Source organism: Pollachius pollachius (genome assembly GCF_949987615.1).
Source record: "Pollachius pollachius genome assembly, chromosome: 1".
NCBI lineage: Eukaryota > Metazoa > Chordata > Actinopteri > Gadiformes > Gadidae > Pollachius > Pollachius pollachius.
In genome coordinates this window covers 10,435,871-10,462,561 of record NC_136934.1, presented here as the reverse complement: position 1 = coordinate 10,462,561, position 26,691 = coordinate 10,435,871, and the positions used below count along the sequence as shown (strand labels likewise).

Sequence of the window (26,691 nt, the reverse complement as noted above, 5' to 3'; positions counted from 1 at the left end):
CCTCTGACTGAAAAAATCCTGAAACATTTGGATCACATAAAAAGTTACAAAATATTAAAAACAACTCCTCAAACATTGGTATTGTCATCACCGGTATTATTTTTGTTTTGTAAATATACAGATGTATACTCTGTGTATTTACTGTCACTATTGTTACAGCCAGTGTTTCAGGGATCCACTCAAATCAATTATCTGTCACTTCTGTTCCCATCTCCTTCTACTGCATGACTGACATCTTCTGGGGACCAATTGGACATCTTCTTCTAACAAGACGGTTCAGTGTGGGATTATGATCACTCAGGCAGCCAACCGAAGCATCACACCAAAAGCCTTTTTCGAGTCAGGAGTGGACACACTTTAAACAACTAATTTTCTATATCCTTACTGTCCTCCTTTTGTTATAACTAATTTTCTATATCCTTACTGTCCTCTTTTGTTATTGTTTTTGTTGTCGTATTCATCATCCTGTCAACAGGTCTCCCCTTAATATCTTCCTCTCTCAGACTTGCTCCACCCCTTCTGTGGTACTTTGTTACTAGAAAGAAGTTTACACTTGACTTTTGACTGTATCCTGTATTTGGGCTTATAATCTTCATTCACTTTCTCTGTAAATTACACCTCCTTGTTTTGTATTGAATTGTCAAATTAAGTCAAATTAATTTAATCGAATTAATTCCAACCTCCTTCACTGTAGATATCTCTAACTAAAAAGATTATAAAACCAAAGACCCACTTTTGTTTTGCAGCAATGCCTCCATTTTCCCTCCCCCATCTCCCCATCTTTCCTCTGTGTCATTCAGTCTCTGAGTCCGACCAGAGCTTCTCCAAAACCTTCAGTCTCTCCATCTTACCAGATCTTCTCCAAAGCCTTCAGTCTCTCAGTCTGACCAGATCTTCTCCAAAACCCTCCATCTCTCAGTCTGACCAGATCTTCTCCAAAACCCTCCATCTCTCAGTCTGACCAGATCTTCTCCAAAACCTTCAGTCTCTCAGTCCAAGCAGAGCTTCTACAGAACCCTCAGTCTCTCAGTCTGACCAGATCTTCTCCAAAACCTTCAGTCTCTCAGTCCAAGCAGAGCTTCTACAGAACCCTCAGTCTCTCAGTCCGAGCAGAGCTTCTCCAAAGCCTCTGCTCTCTTAGTCCGACCAGAGCTTCTCCAAGGCCTTGCCGATCTTGCAGAGAGCCCAGCGTCTCAGCGGACAGTAGTACTCGTAGTGGAACTGCTGAAACTCGGGCGTCTGCCGGATCTCGTGGAGGAACGAAACGTCGATGTCGGACTCCAGGAGCAGCAGCAGCGTCGGCACGACGACCAGCAGGACGCCCATCACCACTGCGACGAAGCGGGCCAAGCTGAGCAGCCAGGCGTTCGCCCGCTCGTTGGACGAGAGGAGGCGGAGCCCGCTGCTCAGGACTCCGCCCACCCGGCTTCTCCCCGCCTGGCGGACGCGCTCGTAGGCGCGCTCGCGCTCCCTCTCTGCCTCCAGCTGGGCCTGGATGTCGGGGTCGGCGTGGAGCTCCCTTAGCAGCCAGGCGGGGCTCTGCACCGGGGAGGAGAACAGCAGGTCCACCCCTCCCTGGTTGTCCTCCACCGGCGTGGGCAGCATGCTGGCACAGGGGCTGTAGACGAGGGGAGAGCCAGAGGCACGTGCGTGGAAGCATCAGCTAGCCTTACACTCATGACATGACATTGAGATGAGTTAGCAAGGGGATCCAGAGGAGGAAAACTGAGCTACAGACAACAAGGAAGTTTCACGTTCATCCACTGAAGCGGTAGAATAAGTTGCCATACAATCTTCAAAATTATTTAAAATCTCAGGTTGGCAATATGTCTGCATGAGCAAAATGTGCTATCAGTAGACTAGAACCAGTCCGGTTCATTAAGCAAGTACAGCAAGCACCAATAACGTGGTGCAAATAACGGGGAATAAATAGTTGGATATTGCTTGTATTTGATCAATGTATCAAAGTACCATTGATAAGATGAGCTAAAATGACTTATCTGGGATTACTTATGTAGGTTTCATTAACTGAACAAAGCAGCGAACCTGTAGACGAGCTCAGAGATGGTCAGCGCTTCGTTCGACGATTCCTCACTCTCCTCGTCCAGCTCTGGCTTGGAAGTCTGTGGCCGTCCGTTTGAGGTTTCCGTGAAAACCCGGGCCGCAGCCGCCGCCACCGGGGAAACATCGTCGCTGGCAGGAGCGTTCACCGGGCCGGGGTCACATAGCTCTGCCTCTGTGGGCGGGGCCTCCAGCTGGGACAGATGGACCGCCTCCTTCAGGGCCACGACCCCTGGGGAGAGAGGGAGGATGGAGCAAAACAGGGAAAGGAAATAAGAAACTGAAAGATAGACAGAGTAAAGAGAGGAGAAAGGCAGAGGGTGAGAGGTTTGGAGAGTGTTTACATTCACACTGTTTGCAATTGGAACGGAAAGCAGAGGGATAGGAAAGTAACCTTCCCAGATATTTCCTTCCTTCCTTCTTCTCATGAGAACAAAATCACCTTAAGCTGGTTTAGGTTCATGTGTACATGTTGATGTTGACAACGGCAAGGGCAATGATGGACGCTATTTAGTGGATGAAGCCCCACTATTTCTCATTTCAGCCCCCCTGATACCGTCCAATGATTTTTAAGTCTTAATTAACCACTTGATTAGGCTTCATCCAAACTGTAAGGGGTTTATTGTTGGACTGGAAGGAGTCAAAGCACCAGAAATGATCTTATAACATATATTACCCCATGTATAGGATATAATCCTATCAAATCATCAACATCCTGATGTCTCCATAGAGCCCCATACATAAGCATACAAACACTTTGCATATTGCTCAGTGCCAACACTATGATCCTCCAATTATTGTGAAAATCTGACCATTTTAAGATGCAGTTTAAAATGCATCCACTTGGCGGTGCTCCTGCTCCTCGTAAGTTTGTCACAGCATTGAAATGAATAGTGACCAGCCTTCAGTTATGTGAAGTCCTCATTTAAATCTTTACTTTAAAAGCATCAAGGATTATTCAAACCAATTTGTGAACAAATCCATGTGTATGACAGCTCTATGTTTATATTTGACTAGTTATGGAGACTTTGGCAGGGTTGGTGCCTGAGGATAAAGAATGATGGTAATGGTAATGACTTGAAATCGTTCAGCTGTTACAGTTTGAGGCAAGTAACATTTATAGCATGGAGAGCACACTGATACGCGTTGTACCAGAATAATACATATACAGTAATATACAGCAGTACATATACAGTACTACAATCTTGTTTACATGAAATACACTTGGCTACTTGTCTTTGGGTGGTAAATGTGAGTAGTTTGTGTGTGATGTACCGCATTGTACTTGCACATACAGTTGCGTGTGTGTGTGTGTGTGTGTGTGTGTTTGTCTGTTAAAAACAGGCCCAGCTGTCTTCCTTCTGTGGATTAAGACGGAGCTGGAGGCTAAATGTCCAATGACGTAGGACCCAACGCTCGCTTTCTTCCTCTCTGTCTGTCTGTCTGTCTGTCTGTCTGTCTGTCTGTCTGTCTGTCTGTCTGGCTGGCTCTCCCTTTTGCTATATGAGATCATGATATGAGACATGAAGAGAAAGTAGTGGAGATTGGAGAGAGTAGTCATGCATTTCACTTTTACCAGACTGTATGAAACGGTTCAAATTGACAGATTAGTATATGCATGAACTAGACTCACAGGTGTAGTTTTGGCATAGTGCTGCACAATTGAATAGCAATCTTTCCCTTTTCTTATCTTTTCACTAAGCCTCAGTCTATTACAATATATGTTTATTCAGATGACAAATAGTTGACAGTAAAGGTTTAAAATGTTTTATTATAAATGTATTGTTACAATATGTTGCTGCCGCTTATCTTTTCAAGCATTGGATTAAAAAGTTACATGAGTAAAGTTTTCAATACTGTAAATCCCACAATAATTGTTTGCAATGTAGGGTAAGTGTGAAATGACCTGGGAGACACTCTAAATGAATGAAAATATTATAATATTATTATTTTCTATCAATGAATGGCTGATATAACAAACGTAAAGCACTCAAGGCTACCCTTTGTGGCTGGTCAGTAACCATGGCAACTGATTTATATATGATCTGAGATGTAAACATAAGATAGAAAAAAAAAAAAATCTACTTGGAAATCTATTAAGGTTTCCAAGGAAACACAAAAACATAGCATAAACAAAGCTAACTTTGAAGCTTGCAGAGGAACAACATAGGATGTTGAGAGGAAAATGGGCCCAGACTTTTCCTCATATAATCGCTATTTTTTTTTTTATGGATCCATTCTTACACTCGATATTACATTATTTATTCCTAATGTTCTCCTGTTCTGGCTGTCTCTATGTCCTCTGTATCTCAATATCTCTCAGAGTCTTTTCCTTCTACCCTTAATACTCTTTTTCCGTTACGTTCTTTCTTGACGGACGGCTTAGTGAGATAGAGAGAGAGACAGAGAGAGAGAGAGAGAGGAGCTTGTGTCAAATAGTTCACAGTTAACTCTGTGAGATTCCAGAGCGTCCTCAACATAACGCACTAGTGCAAAGACACACACGCAATCATGCACACACACACACACACAAACACACACACACACACACACACACACACACACACACACACACACACACACAAAAACAGAAACGCACACACACACACAGGGTATTCCTATTTACAAGGTGCTGACAGTTCCCATTTATCTGCCTGGTTAGTCTTTATTGTGAACTCTGAATCGAAGCACCGACATAGCACACTCATTCTCTCATTGTGTATCCAATGCCTCCCTGTGTGGCTCTTTATCTATTTACAGTACATTTCAATGCTTTCGAAAAAATAATATTAAGTAAACTCCAAATCTGGTGCTACCCATGGCCAAGAACAGAAGGCTAATGTCTCTATGGATATTGCTCACATATCTACTTCGACATTTGAAGAAGACATCGTTTCATTCTTCATGCTGAACAACGTCAAGTAGCATTTCAGAACTTAGCGGGTCGACGTGAACTCGAACCTATTCAGTGGCGACACAAGATCCCAATATCAATCATTCAAAAGGGCTTAATAGTGATGCAGCTTAAAATATAAACCGTCTGGAGAGTACATACACGCAGAACCATGTATGATGCATGTATTCTGGGACGTGTTGTAGTGGGTCTGGGATGCAGGAGCCTTCCTCTCCACTGCCGACTAAATATCAGTGAGAAGAAGCATCATATCTTTTGCTGACGGTTAAGAATGTATCGCCTGCTCCATAAGGGGCCTGGATAACGAGGATGATACGTAGTGTAACTGGCTTCATCTAACCTTCCTCTAAGGCTATGCAATTCAATCTGTTCCCTGTTACTTATTTTCAATGGGTTCTCAGCGACTGAATCAAAAATTCGAGGACACATACACACACACTTTACACTAGAAGAGTTCAAAACACTGCTCAATATTTACTATAATAATGCAGGCAGTTACAATGGACAATTGTTTAATTGGGTTATAGAAAGGTATTATTCAAGGCTTTTTAAAACCTTCACACACACACACACACACGCACACACACACACACACACACACACACACACACAGCCACTCTTTTGTGGCTCAGATTTTACTGCTGCCAAGTTGCCATTTATAAAGACAAGCAAATAAAAGCCAAAGCTACCTTAGCCTTGGCCTTAAATTCCGAATGGCAATGTCAGCCATAACCAACAGGAGTTGACAACTCATTCGCAACTCAACAGCCTTGTGCTCAAATCTACAAGAAAATGTGCCACCATCTCAGCAAAACTATATTTGTCTCAATCAAATTCAAATTGTGCCAATACCTTTGAATTTTAAGGCAGTAATGAACGATTAGTGTCTGATGCATGGCAGCAACTGTCTCCCTATGTTACCTGATGACCTCCGTCGGTCTATTCTGTGTTTGTGGCTGCCCTCCTCATCCTGTTTGCACGGTAAAATGATCTGATCAAACAACAATTGGGACTCATTTCAGAAAACAGATAGATAAGCTGAGCTAAATCCCAATGGCTATTTCCGGCCCCCCTCGGCGCTCCACAGCGTCTCGCCCCAGAGAACACAAACAGCATCCCGTACCGCTTCCAGAGACCCGGCCCTCCCGTCCCACCACACGCACGTAAACGTCCCGGGACGTGTGGTTGGATATGCGCAGGTGGAGGTTCCTTCGGGTGGTGACCTTGACCTGGCAGCGCAGGCTGTCGGCCCGGACGAGGGACGCAGGGCGCCACTCCAGCTGCTCTTCAGCCCCTCCCGGCGGGTGGAAGACATCCAGGGCTCCGTCCGCCTCCTCCTCCTCCGCCTTCGCCTCCTCCCGGACGCCCTGACACTCTCTCGGCGCATTCTGGTCTGAGCTGGAGGGTCCCGTTGGGTCCTGGGGGCTTCCATCGGCCTCCGCTGCGGTCAGCCCCGGAGCAGTGTGGGGCAGTGGGAGGTTGTTTGCCCCGTTAATGCTGGTCCTGTGCTCCAGAACCTCCATTGGTTTAGATGTTTAGAGACCCGAGGCCCGGTTGTCTGCAGCTAAACGACCCACACACACACTCTCTTTCCCCCCAGACTGACTGACTGACTGACTGACCAGACCGGCAGCTGAGCTCTGAGATACCAGCACCCTTTAAACGCACACACATAGGCAAACGCACCCACACACAGGTTAATGCAAACACACACACACACACACACACACACACACACACACACACACACACACACACACACACACACACACACACACACACAGGAAAACATGAACCTTCTCTCACTCTCACACACATACACAGACACGCAGGAAAACATGACACACCAAGAGGGGGTGTCCTGTGAATGTCAACTATGTTAACAAAGCATGGGGGGCTTGGTGGACGGGAGAGGGGCATTAGAGATGGATCAGGTCTTGGGCCGGGCGGTCTATTTTTAACCAGCTGCTGGTGGTGATGGAGCACTCCTCTAATCTAACACTGACTACAGACAGACAGACCTGGACCTGGCCTGGGTGGGTACGTCTGGTTTCTGTAGGCCATGACTTTAATTGTCTTTATTGGCCTTCGCGTTATTACATTTACATTACGCTCTCATTTCTCACTTATGATTATGTGAGTGTATGCGTGCAGTACACACACAATCTCCGCCGATACATTACAGGATTACACAAAAAAATGATGTTAAGCGTGCACACACACCCCGATACAATCGCACGGAGTCGCACACAAACACACACACACACACACACACACACACACACACACTGAGATGCTAATTAAAGCTTATCTGACCCATAGAAGCTTACAGCACAGTGGCAGAATATAGTAAGGAATAAATTGTTTAGTATAACTCCTAATTTAAACTCCTTCCTCCAGTTTAAATTACCAAAAATCATTATGAACTCTGCATGAAACCCTTTGTCTCAGGTCAAGGGGGAAGAACACATTCTTTAAAGAATAATTTCACACCCATATTTAATCTTGATGAAGTTCTTTATGCAAATATAATTGCAGATATAAAATATAATTAATATTTGTGTGTGAGTGTGTGTATCTGTGTGTGTGTATAAGTGAATGTATGTGTATGTGTGTGCGTGTGTGTGCGTGTGTGTGTGTGTGTGTGTGTGTGTGTGTGTCAGTGTGTGTGTCAGTGTGTGTGTCTATGTGTGTGTGTATTATGGTGCATGGGTGTGCCTGGGGTCTGGTGATGGGGGAACGGGGACAAGTTATCCAAACGGAGTAAGGACAAGCCCTCCCTCCGGACTTTGACCTTGTGTCGGCTTCCGGTTTCCCCCTTCTAAGAGCCCAGCTTAGCGCTCTGAATATAGAGCTGGTCCCAAAGCAGCGCTAAGGAACACTTTATCCAGAAGGGCCCTTCAAGCTGCCTGCATCTGCCTGCAACCAAATGTTTTGGATCCTCAGAGTTCTAAAGACTTGTGATACATTCATGAACTGTGGTGAACATTGAGTGAATCCCATTCCCGTTTTCTCCCTTGGAATCAAACAGTATTTCCTGGTGTTATTCATTCTGTGAGGAATCTGATTGGGTCACAATCACTGGTTATAAATGCCAATCTCCTAGTCACTTCTCAATCACACACACTAGATAGATTAACTTGGGAGACTGTAAAGACATTTCACATCGCAATACAACGGCTCGTACCTTTGTTGCAGAAAGCTACAGCATCAAGGCTACACCGTGACGCAGCATTGGTGGGGCAAGGCAGGGTTTTGTACCTGCTGCACAGACGTCTTGACAAAGCATGTGCTTTGTCAGTATTTTTTTTCCACATAGACAATACGCTTCACTTTGTGCAAACATTTGTACCTGTCTGAGGAGCCTGGTTGGCACACGTAGAGAGGTAGAAAATAGACTATCCCCGCAGAAACAAAAGGGATGAGCCGTGCTTTTCCTCTGTGTGTGTGTGTGTGTGTGTGTGTGTGTGTGTGTGTGTCTGTGTCCTTGCGTCTGTGTATAAGTTTGCACGTTTGTATATGCATGCGTGTGTGAATATGTATGCGTGTGTGTTTGTGTGTCTGTATGTGTGCGTGTTTGTGTTTGTGTGCGGCGACCGCGTTCCATGTAGCGGCTTCAGTTGATTATAATGGAAGCACTCTACTGCGGGCGTTCTGTGACAGACATGCCACGCCGCGTCCGCGTCACTCCATGTCACGCCAGCGTGTCCCTGTCACTCCGTGTGTCCGCGTCACTCCGCACCTCTGTCCCATATATTTCGGCCGTAAGAGATCTCGATTGGCTCGTGACCATTCCAACAGGTACCTGCCACCTATTGCCTCACACATAGCAACTGATGGTGACAAAGAGGCTACATTAAACCAGCAGACACCCGCTTGTCCGCTCTGCTATCTCCACTACAGAACCAAACAAAGCCTGCGTTAAAGAAACACCACCCCTGCGTTGGTCACCCCTGCTACCTCCACTACAAAACCTCAAGTTACCACAATAAATCCAACTTATTTTTTTAACTTCTTGTTGTAGGTTGATCTGTCTATTTAGTTTCAGCCTTCTTTAGTTTTTACGAGCACACCCCCCCCCCCCCCCCCCCCATCCAGGCTTGACCGTTGGGCAAAGGGGGGGATGGTTGCCGTGGCAGCACTCTGACCCTGAGCAAATAAATCGATTTTTCCTCTTGACGATGTAGGGGAGAAACACAGTAAAGAGAAAGACACAGTGTGTGAGAGGGAGAGAGAGAAGGTAAAGAGAAAGGTAGTAAGTAAGGAAAATACAGAGCAAGAAAAAGTGAGAGAGGGGGAAGTCAATAAATCTCTAGATAGGGAGATAAAGAAAGAAGATTTGGAGGAACCACCAATGACTTTAACCCAAAAAGACACAAAGAGAGAAAGGAAGGGATATAGAGAGAGATAAATTATGAGGGGAGAGAGAGAAATATGGAAGAGACAGGAAAAGAGAATAGAGCGAGAATGGTGTGAAAGGAAACGGATAAGTCGATTCTCTGAATAGAGTGCGAGGAGGACATCTTGTAAGAGACGGGGACACCCGCCTGATGAAGGGATGGAGGAAAGGGGGAGAGAGACAGAGATGGAGAGAGAGACAGAGTCAAAGGAATGACGGCTCAGAGAGACAGGAAGAGAGAAAGTGGGTATGTGGAGGGGGAGATAGCAGGAAATCAAGTCAAACTTTGTTTACGCAGCATATTTCACGCAAATTGTTCAACCCTGGTAAATAGACACTGGCCTGAAAGGTCTGCTCTTGTGGGGACAGACCTGGCCCCCACCTGCCTCGGGTGGGGTGGGGGCTGGGGGCCACCCAGCTAAGTTATATCGCTCCCATAGCGATAACAGCCAACCTTTAATGGCATGGACAACGAAAATGTCTACACCACTTAGAACGTCGTTCCTGTGAAGAGGCTTAAACTGCTGGTGTTAAATGCTGACCTTTTCACAGAGACCCCACTTCACCCCAAACCTCTGCCATATACCATTACATGAAACTCAATCTGTGAAAATGAACCGCTGTTGTTTTGGTCTTTGTTTCAGATCTTCATTCACGAAATGTGTGATTTATTCAGTGTTGTATGAAACCTAGTGTGAGAAATAATTGTGAAAATCAATGCAATTAGGACGGATAAGGAATAGGGTTAAGGATGCATGGGCATATTTTTATTTGATTGTTTTGTATCAGTGTACACAGTGTTTGTTTGTGTCTATGCTTTTTGTTTATGTTCAATTTCCGCTAAAACATTTTGTTCTCTGAAGAGGCTGTGATTTTGCAGATGGGGTGACATAAGCATCCTTGGGTAACGATGATGTAACCCAGTGTTCAGTTTACTCCTATTACCGAACAGAATCAACACCAGTCACATCCTAAAACCCTCCGTGCATTCCATCGGACCTGTTGTCCTGACCGCTTTGTAACCGGAAAAGCCCTGCTTTATATTATGTAGAAGCAGAACTAAGATTTATGCATAAAAGTGCCGGGACAGAACATCGATCTTAGCTCCGTGATGGGTTCTGATATGTTGACAAAGATGTGTGCTCACACACACACAACAAACACACAATTACGACACAAATGAAAAGCCCATAGCCAAGACTAAGTAGCCAAATTATTAATTGGTAAATATATTTTGAGTACCGCCAGTGCTTTCCCCCCAAGATGTGAACCTGCTATGTTTCCCTGATGTCACCGGCTGGGCCACCGCCAAGTAATACACACATGCACACACACCGACATACACACACACGCTCACGCGCGCCCCTGCCACGGTGGGGTCCTGAGGGAGGATCAGGGGGAAAATATTTATAGTCTGCTGTGATTGGTGTCTCCGGGGAAACCGGACTGATGGCGGCCTCAGCTGCTCAGTTGACACTCTGTCTTCATGTTGGAGTGAGTGTGTGTGTCAGCAGTGGACCCCTACCATTGTCTGTGGCTGTCTCCTCGTACTCGTTGGTGGAGGGCAGCGCAGGAACCAGAGGCTCCATGTTCATGATGAGGTTCTTGTGGCTCAAAGAGTTGTAACTTCTACTCTGGCCAAACTGGGCTCTGGCACAACAACCATTACAACAAAGAAACAAGTGTTTATGAATGGGATTATTATGTGTTAAGGGACAGATCATTTATAATTAAGAATTGTTGCTAGAATTGTGATGAGGAATTAATAGACGTTTTGTTATGGAGAATATTCGTTTTGAGATTCTTCGTATGCTTTTGTTTTGTGGGATTGTTACTGTGATGTAAATCAGAAATGTTCTTTGCTTTCTCCTTACCTACGCACTGTTGGAGGGTCTCTCTGTATCTTAGAGCTGGCCTCGATCACCTCCTTTGCTACACGGCCACTGAAAAGTGCACACCCACACACACACAAACACACACACACATACACTCACACACAAACACACACACACACACACATGCGCACAAACACACACACACACACACACACACACACACGCGCACACACACACACACACACACACTCCCAAGCCCACACATGAGCAATGAGAGAAGGAAATTCCTTTAGTAAAATTTCATCAAGGCTCGATTATATTATTTTATTATCATCTATTGTAGTGATATTAATTAATTATTAATAGCATGAAGTGGATGATTTTAACTATAGTGGACCAATGTCATTTTAAGATTATAATAGTCTTGTAGGCTAGTTTTTGCTTTTGACAGAAATTAACAATTATGTACCTTTAAAATTAGCGTAGCTCATCAGACATAGGATAGGATAGAAAACGGTTACTACGTAGAAAGTTACGTAAATATCTGAAGGCGTCTTATCTTATGTCTTATCGTATTGTATTTTAATTAACTTAACTTTGTGTTTGCAGGATGTGAGATTACTAATGATAATAAAGGCTATCTCCGATCACTCAGCAGTTCAGACCTAATAGCTTTGGATTATTGGTTGGGAAAGTCCCATGGATGAAGAACTCTCTCACCTGTATCGGTACCTGCTTCCCTTAAAGAAGATGTTGCTACTGGACACCGTCTTTATCTGACTGGACTTAGCACACCTGTCAGAAGGGGACACTCATTACGCATCATCAACACCAATACATAATTGCTAGGCGTATTCTAACACAAGTCCACCCGTGGGTGCAGTGGGCTCTGATTCCCTCGCAGAGCCCTTGCCCGGCTGCAGTTTCCAAACTCAATTAGGATTCTAATTAGATCAAGGGCCACTGATGCTTATCTGACCTTTGAGAAGACGAGGGCAGTGCCTCTCAGAAACACATGAGGGCCCCGTCGGTTACGACTCAATATCAGCCTGAGACGCGGGAGGGCTTTCAACAGTTTAGTAACATGATAGGACATCACCATCGCCAGGGTCGTTATGTATCCATAACATGCAACGGACAGGATATCACTCTCTTTTTGAGTTTCATTTTCATAACTAGGAGGTATAAATACATATATAGTAAAGGAATATCATATAAGTATAAAACAAGATGATATGAATGTGTTGTTTGTTTAGTTGGCTGGATAAGGGTCCCCTCTCACTCTGTTTCATAGACTTGAAGTTCATGACATGTATTTGAGCTATTTAGTTATGAGTGAGAATCTGCACTTTCTCTGGGTAGATAATGATTACTACACGTTTGTGCATGTGTGAGTGTGTGTGTGTGTGCATGTGCGTGGTTGTGTGTGTGTGTGTGTGTGTGTGTGTGTGTGTGTGTGTGTGTGTGTGTGTGTGTGTGTGTGTGTGTGTGTGTGTGTGTGTGTGTGTGTGTGTGCGTGTGTGTGTGAGTGTGTGTGTGTGTGTCTGTAGGTGTGTTCTGGTGTATACTATAGCATGAAAAAAAAAAAATCTCACTTGTAAAAGGCTTGGTTCTCCACCCCACACTTCCATAAGTGCTTACACGCTGCAGGGGTTGAGGTATGAAACGTCAACACCAGCTTCTTCTGCAGAGAGAGAGATAGGGACCGAGAGACAGAGCGCGAGAGCAAGAGCGAGAGAGAGAGATTGAGAGCGAGAGAGAGGAATGATAGGGAGATAAGGGATGGGGGAGAGAGGATTACCAAAACATCAAAATTAGGTCATGAGAAAGTTGTCGGTTAAGTGTGTTGAACATCATGAGAGGGAGTTGTGCACAATGCTGACCAGGAGACCAGAAGCCCTGAGCATAGCATGTACTTAAACGAAAGCCCAGTTTGAGATGCAGCCATGTAGAGGCATATAAATACAGTCTCTTTATGGGGCTCAGAGAGAGGCCGGTGTTCCGGGAACGGACAAATATGAGCACCCAGGTTGTTCTCGTAATATGAGAGGACAGATCAATTTGCAAGCGGCATCCGGCCTTGTCAGCAGGATGGTGGTGGTGGAGAGAGAGAGAGAGAGAGAGAGAGAGAGAGAGAGAGAGAGAGAGAGAGAGAGAGAGGGCAAGGGAGCAAGAGAGAGCGAGAGAGAGAGAGAGAGAGAGAGAGAGAAAGAGCGAGAGAGGGCAAGAGAGCGAGAGATCAAGAGAGAGAGAAAAAGAACAAAACAAAAACAACAAAAGAGTGTGAGTAAGCAGATTAAAGCAGGGGGAGAGAAAGAGACAAAGAGAGGATTTTGAAAATATAAGTATGGGTGACTTTATGCAAAATGCCCACACACACACACTCACGCAATAAAATATCTGGACGCCTTCATTGGATAATTCTGTAGCACAGGGGTGGATGACCATGTGCCATGCAGGGCCAGGAGTATGCACGTTTAAAATTCATCCAATCCCCACACCCACACACACAGGATGCAAATGATTATAGTCAGCTGTTTTTATGATTGGTTGAAATGATACTATGGAAACTCTATGATGCATGGCTTCCAACTTCTGTCTAAAGAGGACAACGTGTTTGTTAAGACTAACGTTGGGCCATATAATATATAATAAATAATTATACACGTGTGAGATGATAGAAAGAAACTGCAGGTTCAAAGGTCAACATGTTCTACCATATTCCCAGAATTCAGGCCAAACCTCTTAACCTGCGACGGAGCACTCTGACTCTGTTTAATTGGGTGTAGTGGTGCAGCCATGGTCAGCCCTGCTGCTCAACTCCCCCTTTGCCACAGGGCAGCTTGTGATGTCAGTATATGCAGGTGGTCTTAGAATGATTACTCCATGCTCATTGCACACAGTGTGTGAGTGTGAGTGTGTCCGTGTGTGTTTGAGTGTTTGTGTGTGTGTGTGTGTGTGTGTGTGTGTTTGTGCGTGTGCGTGTGCGTGCGTGTGCGTGTGCGTGTGTGTGTGTGTGTGTGTGTGTGTGTGTGTGTGTGTGTGTGTGTGTGTGTAAGATTGCATAGTTATAGACCCGTTTGGCCGGCTGGAGTCCTTATCAAGGATCAATTGGTCCCACTTTGAATAACATCCACCTTTTTCAACCTTTACTCATACTAAATCCCCAAAAAGTCCACTCTACAAAATGCAGACACAGATTTACTGTCTCAAAGCGTCCGTCCGCAGGATGAGTAAAGACAAAAATAAAATAGTCTGTTGCTCTTCGTCTGCAAGTGTTTCATTTCAATAGTTCATGCTTGTATGCGCCATAAAGCGTTCACATCGGTGATGAAGTGGTCCTGTAAGGCGGCCGTTAGGTCATAGTGGGACAGAGGGGCTTATGGGTAATAGTGGAGTAGTGGCGAGACATAGCATGCGGTGGCCAGGGTTCAGTAGGTTCAAGGGACTTACTGAATTTAGCACACAACTGAGTAAGACACATTCACACACACATAAACACACATCCGTGCGTTCAATATACATCCCACCTGCACACACTCAGCTTCGTACACACACACACACACACACACACACCCATGAACGCAAGCACACACTCCAAACACCCATAAACGCACGCACGCACACACACCCATGACAAATGCACGCAGGCACACACGTCCGTACGCACGTACACACACACACACACACAAACACACAAACACTCCAACAGTTTAGCATACTGTAGAAATGTCCTTAATCAAACCGGGGGTTAAATATTGACTAAATGACAGCACAACTTTTTTAGGTCTAGCCAATGTGATCTGTAATATCCTATCAACATACACGATCACACCCAACAGGTGGAGGAAAGCCACATTGCATTCACATATACTAAAAACACCTAAATGTGAGTTGAACCTCAAATTAAGCTCACATTCAACTTCTAGTTGCATTCATTAAAAATAGTTTACAAATATTAGTCATTGTGGGAGTATCACGTTGAACAAATCGTATCAAAGGGAGATTTATTCCACGTTTCTGAGTCAAAGACTCCCAGCATTCTCAATCTGGGATTCTGAATCCAGGGGGACTACAGATTGAAGATAATACTTAAATGGTTTGATATTCTCTGAGGCTGAGTCAGACTACACCACTATATCTGCTTTGAGTCTTTGACCTCCACCCTCTAAATCGTGGCTTTGATTCAACAAGCTGTCTGTGAGAAGGGAAATGGCTTAGGAAGTAGTCTAGTCGTGTAAGACCAATGTAAGACCTACCTGTTAAGGAGTTTTTCTTTACATGGGACCACACCACAACACAACACTGAAGGACAAGATGAGGACAACACAGGAAAGGAAGAAACGGGCTCTTACGCTACACAGACACTAAGAGGGTGAGTTTGGTGAGAGGGTTTCAGATGGACGTGTACATCACAAGGATTTGGAGTGGATTAACAGTGTGTCAAAACATTTAGGGGTTTTCAAATATGTGTGTGAACGTTTGGCGTACTCACCAGTGATGAGTATGTACACACACAGAAGAGAGATAGAAACACACAGAGATAAAACTGCATTTTCAGCCAAACATGATAAGCCACACAAGAGAGACACAAATAGACACAGGCTGGGGGAGGGGTGGTTGAAATGAGAGGAGATGAGACTGATCGATTGATCAACCTATTGATTGATTGCCCAAATGATTGATTCCTTGAGTTACTGACTGTTACAGAGGCAATGGTCCGATAATGGTCGCGATCAGATTCACACAAGGTTTGGAACGATTATAAAAGTAAGGCTTGATCATAGCACTATGGTCTCTCATCCCTTCAATGAAGGGTGAGAATCACAGGCAGAGCTACAGCAGAGCAGAGCTATAGTAGAACAGTGCTACAGTAGAGCAGAGCTACAGGAGAGCAGAGCTACAGTAGAGCAGAGCTACAGTAGAGATACAGTAGAGCAGAGCTACAGTAGAGCAGGGCTACAGTAGAGCAGAGTTACAGTAGAGTAGAGATACAGTAGAGTAGAGATACAGTAGAGCAGAGCTACAGGAGAGAAGGGCTACAGTCCACTACTACTTTATCACCTAATCAATGCTGCTCTGACGTCTGTTGTTGCTGTGATCTATTGTCACTCTGTCTCAGGGGAAATCGGTGTCCCAAGTGCAATGCATTGGTACCATTTGGTATTCCCTTCGTCCCACAAGACATCATGAGGGGGGAAATCTGGGAAATTTAGGAATTTGGAAATGGGAGTCTTAAGTTTGGGCCGCAGCCTATAATTAGAAATATTGTATCAATTATAATGATCAAATATTTAAAAAGAATAGCAAACAATGAGGATATGGGTGACACACCCACCATTGTGTTACAGTGAATCCTGCCTGTTAAGGAGATCTGAAACAGTGACATGATATTACACACAGACATAACTGCACACACACAGCATATAAATTCAGTATTTATATTCAGTGAGAAGTGTCGTGATAGTGTAGCATAAAAAAGACAAAAATATATGCTAGTTGCACACTTATCCAATATGACCTTACACAAAAGGGGAAAACTATAGCTTACAGAACATTGTTTTTTCCCTCTAGTACTGGAAGGTAAGAGGAGGAAACAAAAAACAAGCAAAACAGAAACGTGCAAGGCTAAGGAAAATGAACTAGCTTGGTTGCTAATCTAAATCTGAGTCAGCAATGACACAGGCAGGGACAATTAGTTTCACGATCCCCCATAGCCACTAACGTTCGCATGAACGTTAGAACCTAATGTGAGAGCCAATAATATAACCCTTCTAGAGATGACAACTAAATACAATGCGGCACTGCAGACTACGTTTTATGGCTATTTGAAGAAACAAACAGATACCGCCTCTGGTTTGAGACGGAGGAATCTGAGCTCACCTCCTTTTGAATGCCGATGACGTAGAAGGTCTTCCCCTCAAATTTCAGCTTGCTCACATCGGCCCTGGGGGATTACATAATGGAGGACATAGTTGCGGTCAAAAACAACTTATATATACAGAATTTATTTTGGATCTTTGCTCCTATTTGGAGGATGAAAAGTTGTATGGTATAATAAAAGCATGCATACCCAGTTCAATTGAACCCAGTTAAAGTCAATGGCAAAATAATTGACTCAACAAACTAGTCAACAAAACAGTCTTAATGTACTTCAAGTTTTGGAAAAGGTGTCTTTCTACTAGGTGTTGGTGGCAGGTGGTGACATACACCCTACGGCTAAGTGAAGCTTGTGCAGAAGACGTTGGGATGAAACGGTTACCATTTGAGGAGGTGGATCCTTTTGTTGCCCTGGAAGACCACGAACCCTGTGGCTGTGAACCCAAGGAAGGCAGTGGAGCCTGTGAAGTCCTGTACACACACACACACACACACACACACACACACACACACACACACACACACACACACACACACACACAGGGGCGCGCAAGCAGACACAAACACAGAGGCACGCACACACACCCACACACACACACACACACACAGGCGCGCGCACACAGACACAAACACAGAGGCACGCACACACACCCACACACACACACACACACACACACACACACACACACACACACACACACAGGGGCGCGCACGCAGACACAAACACAGAGGCATGCACACACACCCACACACCAACACAGGCACGCAAACACACACACACACACACACACACACACAGGCAAAGAAAAACATAATTATATAAATTGAGAGGGAGCACAGGCATGGAATTGAGGGACGCAAGTGGATGCACTGTAGGGGAGCATGTAGTCCATCATTATCTCCATTGTGACAAAAACCTACGCAAAAAATCACTTATTCCCCACCCAATGTCAATGTGCACCAAAGCGCCAGACACACGTTAGCCAAACCTAATGGATGGATCGTTGGATGACAATATAATTAGATTAGTGTAATAAGAAGATAATTTCTCTCTCTCTCTCTCTCTCTCTCTCTCTCTCTCTCTCTCTTTCTCTCTCTCTCGCTCTCTCTTTTTTTCCCTATTTCATCTCTCTTAGGGCCGGGCGATTTTTTCGGTTTAATTGATTAATTTGCATTTTTAGTTTCCTACGGTTTGGGAAATGGCTGAACTGCAAAACCACGATTAATACAATTTCTAGACTTTGCAGATTTTTTAAGAGCAAAGAGCAAGTGAACCCGCTGTTTCAGCTGGGACTGAAACACTATTTAAAAAAATGCATTTTGTGCAGAGAGTTCTAGGAAAGAGGGGGCTTGCTACGACCCAACTTTGTGATACTTTTTCACTAACGTCGTTGTTTATGAGCTTTATAATGAGCGAAGTTGTGTATAAAATGTGCCACACGCACCGTGTTGTTATACTGAGAAGCTTAACCCTTACTAGGACGCGGACATCAAAATAAATCCCTGTTCGGGCGCTCCACACATCAAAACACACACACTGTAGCATTATAGACGGCTGTGTCCTTAAACGCACCAACCCCATTCACATCAGTGGTTAAACTGGTGTTTTTGCTTCAAAGCCTGCTCCAGCGTGATGAGCCCAAATTGGGGTTCATTAAGATGCTGCAAATGATGCATCAAATATTGTGGTGTTTTAGTTTGTTTTGGAACATCTGAAAATAATCTAGGTTTATATAAAAAAAATGGCCATTAGTTTGAAAAAAGTGAGAGTATATTTGTAGGCCAAATCCCCAAACCCTACTGTCTCTCTCTCTCCCTCTTTCCTTTTTCTTTTTCTCTATTCCTTATTTAGCTCTCTCACTCTCTCTCACCAGCACCCATCTTTCACAAATGGCTTACAGGTAAGGCTGACATCATTCAAAGCGAATGTGAAAAACTCAGGTTTCCTCAAAACCACAACAGAGTAGAGAGACACTGCAGGAATTACAAATGAGCTCCTTTGACTTGGATACACCAGATACAATCCTCTCCTGGGGCCTCAAATAGAACATCCATGATGGGCTTACTAAGTGTCTATATATATATATCTCTATATGAATGTCTCTATAGCTGTCTCTCTTTAACTCCCGACTCTCAAGGGGAAAATAACACAATACACAGATTGCTGTCAAATTACAATTTCTGTAATAATTTCACCTCATCCAAGAGACATTATTTACCTCATTAACGATGCAGCAGGAGAGTATTCAATTCAACATGTTTGGGAGTATTGCAGTAATATCATAGCAAATAATGTCAAAGTCATAGCGTTACAATATTTAGTTTGCTTGATATTGCTTACTATATGTTATACACATTCTCTCACATTCCTGACTGCTCTTAGCGGCCAGCTCATTATCACAGTCTCTCACATTCCTGACTGCTCTTAGGGGCCAGTACATTATCACATTATCTCACATTCCTGGCTGTTCCCAGGGGCCGGTACATTATCACAGTCTCTCACGTTCCCGACTGATGCCAGGGGGCAGTACATTACAAATCTGTATTAATCACTGGCCGCACTTGCATTTGCATTTGAGAAATGAGACATAATTAAGCATATTGCACCAGTTGCAAAACTTTCATGGTGTGCGTTTTCAAAAGTTTTACCTCTACAGTGGTACAAAGTTGCATTGTCATTAATCCAAATTTGTCTCTGGTAATATATATAAGTGCCCTGATGATCTATAGCGACACATGGAAAACCCCACACTTTGAAAACTCATATCAAAAAATATTTCACACAATATTTTCACGTTTGAGGAACGCAGAGGGCGAAGGAACTCTTATGCTGATTATTTACTATTATTTGTACGAAATGCATGAGAAATGGGGCATTGGATGAATGGATTAACGGGGGGTTGGGGTACATTTACCTTGCATGGGTGAGGGTCAACCCCATATGTCTCCAGAGTGTGAGCCCTTTGGACCATGTTGAGCTCAGCTAAGGCCACTGACTGGCCCCTGAAGGAGAGGAGACAAGTGGAGGTGGGAGAAGCATGAAGGAGAGGAGATGGAAAGAGAGGAGAGAAGTGTTGAGGAGGGCAGAGAAGGGGTGAGGAGAGGAGAGGAGAAGGAAAAGGGTGACGAAAAGAAGATTAGAAAGGAGAGGAGAAAAGAGAATAGAGGAGTGGTGAGGAGAGGAAGAGAGTAGAAAGGAGAGGAGGGAAGAGAGGACAGAATGGGCGAGGAGAGATAATGTTAATACATTGGCACAGGGGGTTAGCATTGCTGCCAAATAAATTTACATTGCCTCCACCTTACAATGTTTTTTATATGTCATAAATGAGCAGGGGTCAGCCATCTTGTTTAATGTTGCCAAGCTGTAAACAAGTTGTTCTGACCCAAGATCTTTTGGCTGGGGGTCACCCGAACCAGCACTAGACTATTCTGTGCCCCCCATTTACCTTTGTTCAACATCTGAGTGAGGGAATTAGAATGGGAAATCCACACATTACAATGTGTTTGCTGGCTATTTCAACCGTGTCTTACTTTAGCCAACAATGTTGCCCCCGTCTGCCACACAGACGATCCTCGTGGCAGGCGGATGGTTGATGCTGTTTTCAGGAGACCCGCTGCTGTGAGGATAAGCTGCGCGTGGCTCTGTGCCCTGACTAATAAGGGATGTATCTTTGATCTCATAATCGCTGTATATGTGACGGTCAAAAGAGCTCACAGCAATACTGTTGAGATACGGTTTGTGTTCACACACAGATACACACTTTCGAAAACGGGTCAACCGACCGGGTCTTGTGTGGCTGTCTGCCGTGCTGACTTTGACGGTGGTCTGTGTACAGTATGGGGCTGTTTTGAGACAGCACTCTGTTTGGATCTGGTTATGTGTTGAATGTGTATCTATGCATGATTTATGTAGCCTGTAGCTCTGCTGATCCAATTCCTCCTAAAAAAAAAAAAGTATACTATTCAACAACTCTATATTATAGAGTACCAGAGCTGGGATTTAAGGGATGATTCTGGTTAAAAAAAAAACCCTGAGCAAGTCACTTTGAATGACCTTGAAATTGTAGCATCTATTTCTCAAACTAAAGCCTAGAAATGTTGATCAAACATCCAACTTTTACCTATCAAAACATTTGCAAAATGCTATATTTCAACGTGAGCCAATGGGAATGTATTTGTTCCAAAGTACCTGAGCTCATTCTTGTGTATCTCTATGATCTTCCTCTCCAGTTTCAGGGATTGTTTGGGGAAAAGTTTGAAGTCCCGGATGTAGTCGGAAGGATGTTCATCTGGGTCGTAATCCCCTAGTTCCGCTGGGAAGAAATAAACAGCCCATTACACTTTGTGTGGCAAATATCAATGTTTAGAAGTATGTTGATATGATGGAGGTATGTAGTTCAATGATCCAAAACCCATTATATTCACTACAATCTTCTTTCAGACCTTTTAAACGTCTTAGGGACGGACTTAAAATCTATATTTGAAAATATCTAATATCTAACTATCCATTCAATGTATTTGTTTCTTCAGATTGAGGGATATATTGGTTATGTTTATGTTATATTTTATATATTTTATTTAAGGATAATCCACAAATACACAACAAAGTTCACCCTGTCTTGTACAAAAGTAGCAGTATATACGATGGTTAACAATGGGATCAATATACATTTAACATGAATTCACTATTTGAAGGGAGAAGGATTTTTTCTTTTCCACTTGCAGTGATATCAGATCAAGTTCTCCTTCAGAGTGGTGCTCTGCACGTATGCTTCATTCAGGTTCAATTAAAGTTGCTGGGGGTTTAATTAAACAATAATCCTCTAGTCCCCATCCTAACAATGTGGAAGAGAGGACCTTGTGATTAGCCAGTCACATGCTGTGGTGGGGGCTCAGCATTGACTTAGCTTGGCAAATCACATTCTACACTCAGGGGATTTGAGCCAATCAGAAGCGCTGAAAGTAACATCATGGATATGGATATGGATGATATATATCAATATTTAAATTTGAATATATACTAATATTTAACAAGTCACTTTCAATCAATCATTTATAATGTAGGATAATAATTACAAATCTTGGTTGAATTCTTTGTCAATGATTAAAGCTTCAGTTGTTCAAACATTTAGATGTTTTTGGATAAAAAAAGATAAAGGGATGTTTTGTTGGTAAGGCGCCAGCAGTGCTTTTCTCTGGGTATGAGACACAACACAGACTACAGAGGACAAGAGGTGACGGCTGGCAGTAAAAAGGAAACTAGTAATGTGGTACAAGGACTCAGCAATGGGATTGGGATAGGAAACCCACATCAAACAATTCTCGTTGACTATCAACTACTATCCACAATATGAAAGACATCCATGAGTTCAGCTTTTAAGTCAAGTTTTTTTTGTAATATATAAGTAGAGAAGCTCTCTGCTAAAATGGACCCATCGTTCATTCCATTTTATAACCAATTTTCAAGGACGAATTATATTTTAATAGCACATTGCTTTCAATCAAATGTGTCTGTCACGACCAATGCTAATTGGTAGTATGTGAGTATATAAGTGAATAAGAGCCGTTGCTAAATGGTTGTATGTGTGTATATGAGTGACAGTGTATCCGATACAGTGCTAAATGGTAGTATGTGTGTATATGAGTGGTAGTGTATCAGGGATGCTCCATTGTGTGTATATGAGTGTTAGTGTATCAGGGGAACTTCTGAATGGTTGTATGTGTGTGTGTATGAGTGTTTGTGTATCAGGGATGCTCCTAAATGGTTGTATGTATGTGTATAAGTGTGAGAATATCGGTGCTGAACCGTGTTGTGGACTCACCCTGTATGATACAGGCTCCCAAATAGGCAGCATCTGCAAATGGACAGAGGAGACGCCCGTGATAGACGTCTCTCTTTAACTGGAGGTACAGGAGATACCTGGAACACACACACGCACACGCGCACAGGCACACACACACACACACACACACATACACACACACATACACACACATACACACACATACACACACACACACACACATTGTTTAGAACAAGGTTCTAAACAAAAGGTATCTTTTGTGACAGAGCTGAGTCAAGTTTCACTGTGAGTTTCGAGAAATATCAGAAGTGTCTCCACCCATCTCCTCGGGCCACTGTGACATTGGTTCTGGTTCTCAATCGAGAAACAAAAAGTATTACTTTCAGATCTGTGTTTTGGAGACTCTTCGCAAAGGTCGGAGGTCGTTAAGGTTCTAACGGAAAGATGGTGATACAGATTGGTTACAATTATTTAAAAATTCAACTAATTACCTCATACAGTTGCCCCAGTTTCTTTGTTAAACCCTTGCTAAAATATTAGATTTAGCAAACCCTGGAATCACAATCCAAACTGATTTCGCTCTCAGTATATGGTTAATATCCATATGTTTGCATACATAAACAGCAGACAAAGTACTGAACCAATGCCAGTAGAGGCCCTATTTTTAATTGTATGTTTCTGTTGACATAAATCCTAGCACAGCAAGTGATTTATTTCTATGGAGTCATCCACTGTACCGCGTAGACCGGTTGTTGCTACAGCAACAGCTGCCATGGAGACAAAGTGAACGCAGGCATGCTTTGCTAATGGGTGTCATGTTACCACAGAGAATGTTGACGACAACTGAGAGAAACTAGAGACATTTGGTGTCCACCTTCCAATGAGTTTCAATAGATAGCCGAGTCTGTCAACATCTGACACGCACACACACACACGCAAGCACGCATGCACGCACATACACACAAACCACACACATACACACACATCAGAAGAAGAAGAAAGGCACAGAGAGACTATGAGAGAGAAAGAGAGAGAGACAGACAGCGAGAGAGAGTATGAGAGAGAGAGAGAGAGAGAGACAGACAGAGAAAGAGGGGGACAAGCAACTGATCAAGGATGCACACACCCACACTTTAAGTAAGCCAGTCTCAGGAAGGCACACACACACACACACACACACACACACACACACACACACACACACATATTCAAGGGCTACTGTTATGGCTTATTGATTCAACTGGTTGTGAGCTGAACCATGCCTTCTCTAAGCCATGCTTCATCTTGAAAAGCTTGATGCTGTGTCCAGAGATCTGCTCTGTGGTCCCAGATTGCCTCTCCCCTGGAGAAAAACACCATTAAATGCAGAGAAGCTTCCATTTTCAGCTGGTTGTGATGCGAAGCGATAACCCCAGATTAATATTTAGTTTGATAGAATTATAATTTCGCCTGCTCCACTTGGTTTTGATTAAATTGTGATTTGATTGACTCTCCAGGTTCTCGTGCATTAGGCTCCATATCAGAATGCATCATGGGATTATATGTTGGCGATACTCTGCCATATTGTGAAGACTCATGAGCATGTGGTACTGTAAAATCCAAAACTAACGTTAATATTCCTTAAACTACACTAATTAAAATGTTGTTTTGCCACGTCTCACATTGTCAGAGTGATGTTAATGCAAATGCATTTGAAATTCTGACGCATTTCTCAATTACAAACTGTGAATTTGAGGGTGAATATTAAAAGAAAAATTAAGTGTTCATATATTCTGTCATGATGAGTTCGGAAAAACTTGAATCATCCATTCTCAAGTGTTCCAACTTAGCCATTTTATAAAAGTGTCTGGGTCAAACAAAGCAAGAAATTGTGCTTTCGGAAGCCCCTAAAAGGGGACCCTAAAAGAAGCTAATGGACGAAGCAGAGGCTAAGTGGACTACAGACGACGGAGGCAGAAACCACTGAAAGCTTCTAGCCCAGGGGCTAGGAAGCAGAATAAGAAAGATAACATAAATATAAACACAAACCAGAGGGAGACAGGCTGAACACTTCATAGACCTTGATAGAGAGGGGGAGGGGGAAGAGGAGAAAAGGGGGGTAAAGAAGAGGAAGAAGACAGGTCTAGCCACAACGGGGTCTTAAAAAACAACTATTATGTGAACCATGGAATCAAACCAGCGGCTCTTCGGGAGCAATTAGGGAATGGTGTATCTTTCTCATGGTCACCTGGGCCCTGATTACAGGTGGAGTCAAGGACCAATCCGCCTCGCCCCAGATTCTCCATCTACTTTATCTTGTTAGCTTACTGCTGGACCGATACATGTTAATAAATTAGCACATAATAATATTTATTCTGCTTCTGAATTTTACTGACATTTACATACAATTTATGACTCATATTGTGTTTGCATATTTAACTTCTTATTTTATTTGTAGATTTTTCTAATTCTGATATTGTCTTGTAATTTTGCTGCTTTGAATGTCACTCACATTATCTGTATGGGATTAACAACACGTTTTTAAATTTACATAAAGTACCAATGAGTAAGGAAAGCAGAAGACAGGAAGTGATGTCAAGAGAACAGGGGAGGCGGTGAGATCAAACGGACGTCTGGAAAAGAGACGAGTGAGGAGGGGACAGAGGGAGAGTAACAAGATGGCAGGAGAGGTAAAGGAAGGGAGAGAGACCTAAGAAGACAGGTGGCATTCAGAGGCAGTAAGAGAAAGAAATAAACCAAGACCAAAAAATAAAATAGATCTGAGGATAAGATAAGGAGGATGGAAGCAGGAACACAAAGTATAGTGTGGGAGATGGGAAAGCAGAGGGACTGGCGAGGCATTTTGGTTGAGATGCAAAGTAGATGGAAACCAATTCTCCGCTGAGTAAGCAATATAATTATGTTTGCTTGGAGAGCACCTGCAGCAGGGAGGCTGGGTAGGAGTGTATCAACTCTAGTGGTTCTCCTGATCCACTTAGCTGAGCCTGAGAGGAGAGCGCTGACGTCTAGTTCAAGCACTTTTGTTTTGAACAACTACTTGAGCTATTGTTGATATTATGATGTTATCTGCTGTCGTAGGAACTGTCTCAAAAGGATTCACATGCTGAGATCTGATGACCATGCCTGTAAACACTTGTTTACTGCAATCACTTTACAAAGTTCTATACCAAATTATATTAAAAAAATGGTGATTTTCCTCTTTGCTACTCTTTTAAATGGCAATTAAACAGTACAATGAAATTATGGGGATATCCCCATCTCTGTTAAAACACACAAGTTATACCACCTGCTGTTTCCGATCTACTTCATTCACTCAATTTGCACATATCGTCCATTAGCAGGCAACAAACAGCAGGTGTCCTTACCTGGTGAGCTCTTCCTTGATCTTCATTGGCTCGTTGGGATAGAACTTGACTCGAAAGCACATCATGTAGGGCTGTTGAGCTGTAGGAACACAGCAGTGATTCATATGTCAAATCAACAAGTCAATGACTGAATGCATATAGCTGGACTGTGCAGGTGCTCAGTTTACTCATTTGATTCAAGCATTAATTAGGTAAATTACACAAACACACACACACACACAGGTATACACAGGAACACACAACTAATACGAAAGATGTAAATAAGTGACTTATTTGCATATAGATAGAAACACAACTGAGGAATCATTTATAATCCATTGACTATCTATTTTGCTTCTCTTCATTTGATCTGCGTCCCAAAGTGTTTAACAAGATGTCCATGTTGTGTGCGTGTGTGTGTGTGTGTGTGTGTGTGTGTGTGTGTGTGTGTGTG

General features: G+C 43.4%; 1 protein-coding gene across 1 annotated transcript in view; it reads right to left on the bottom strand.

The window, feature by feature from the left end:
• Positions 1-1,137: 1,137 nt before the first annotated feature.
• The window catches only part of frmd3 (FERM domain containing 3), a gene marked incomplete at both ends in the record, with an annotated part of 38,703 nt that continues 13,149 nt past the window's right edge, over positions 1,138-26,691 (bottom strand). The window contains 12 exons of the mRNA XM_079734958.1: positions 1,138-1,618; positions 2,047-2,341; positions 10,900-11,024; positions 11,249-11,317; positions 11,930-12,004; positions 12,805-12,893; positions 17,093-17,156; positions 17,472-17,560; positions 20,005-20,092; positions 21,279-21,402; positions 22,912-23,009; positions 26,259-26,337. Coding sequence (XP_079591084.1) covers positions 1,138-1,618; positions 2,047-2,341; positions 10,900-11,024; positions 11,249-11,317; positions 11,930-12,004; positions 12,805-12,893; positions 17,093-17,156; positions 17,472-17,560; positions 20,005-20,092; positions 21,279-21,402; positions 22,912-23,009; positions 26,259-26,337 — 1,676 coding nt within the window. The remainder of the gene's footprint in view (positions 1,619-2,046; positions 2,342-10,899; positions 11,025-11,248; positions 11,318-11,929; positions 12,005-12,804; positions 12,894-17,092; positions 17,157-17,471; positions 17,561-20,004; positions 20,093-21,278; positions 21,403-22,911; positions 23,010-26,258; positions 26,338-26,691) is intronic.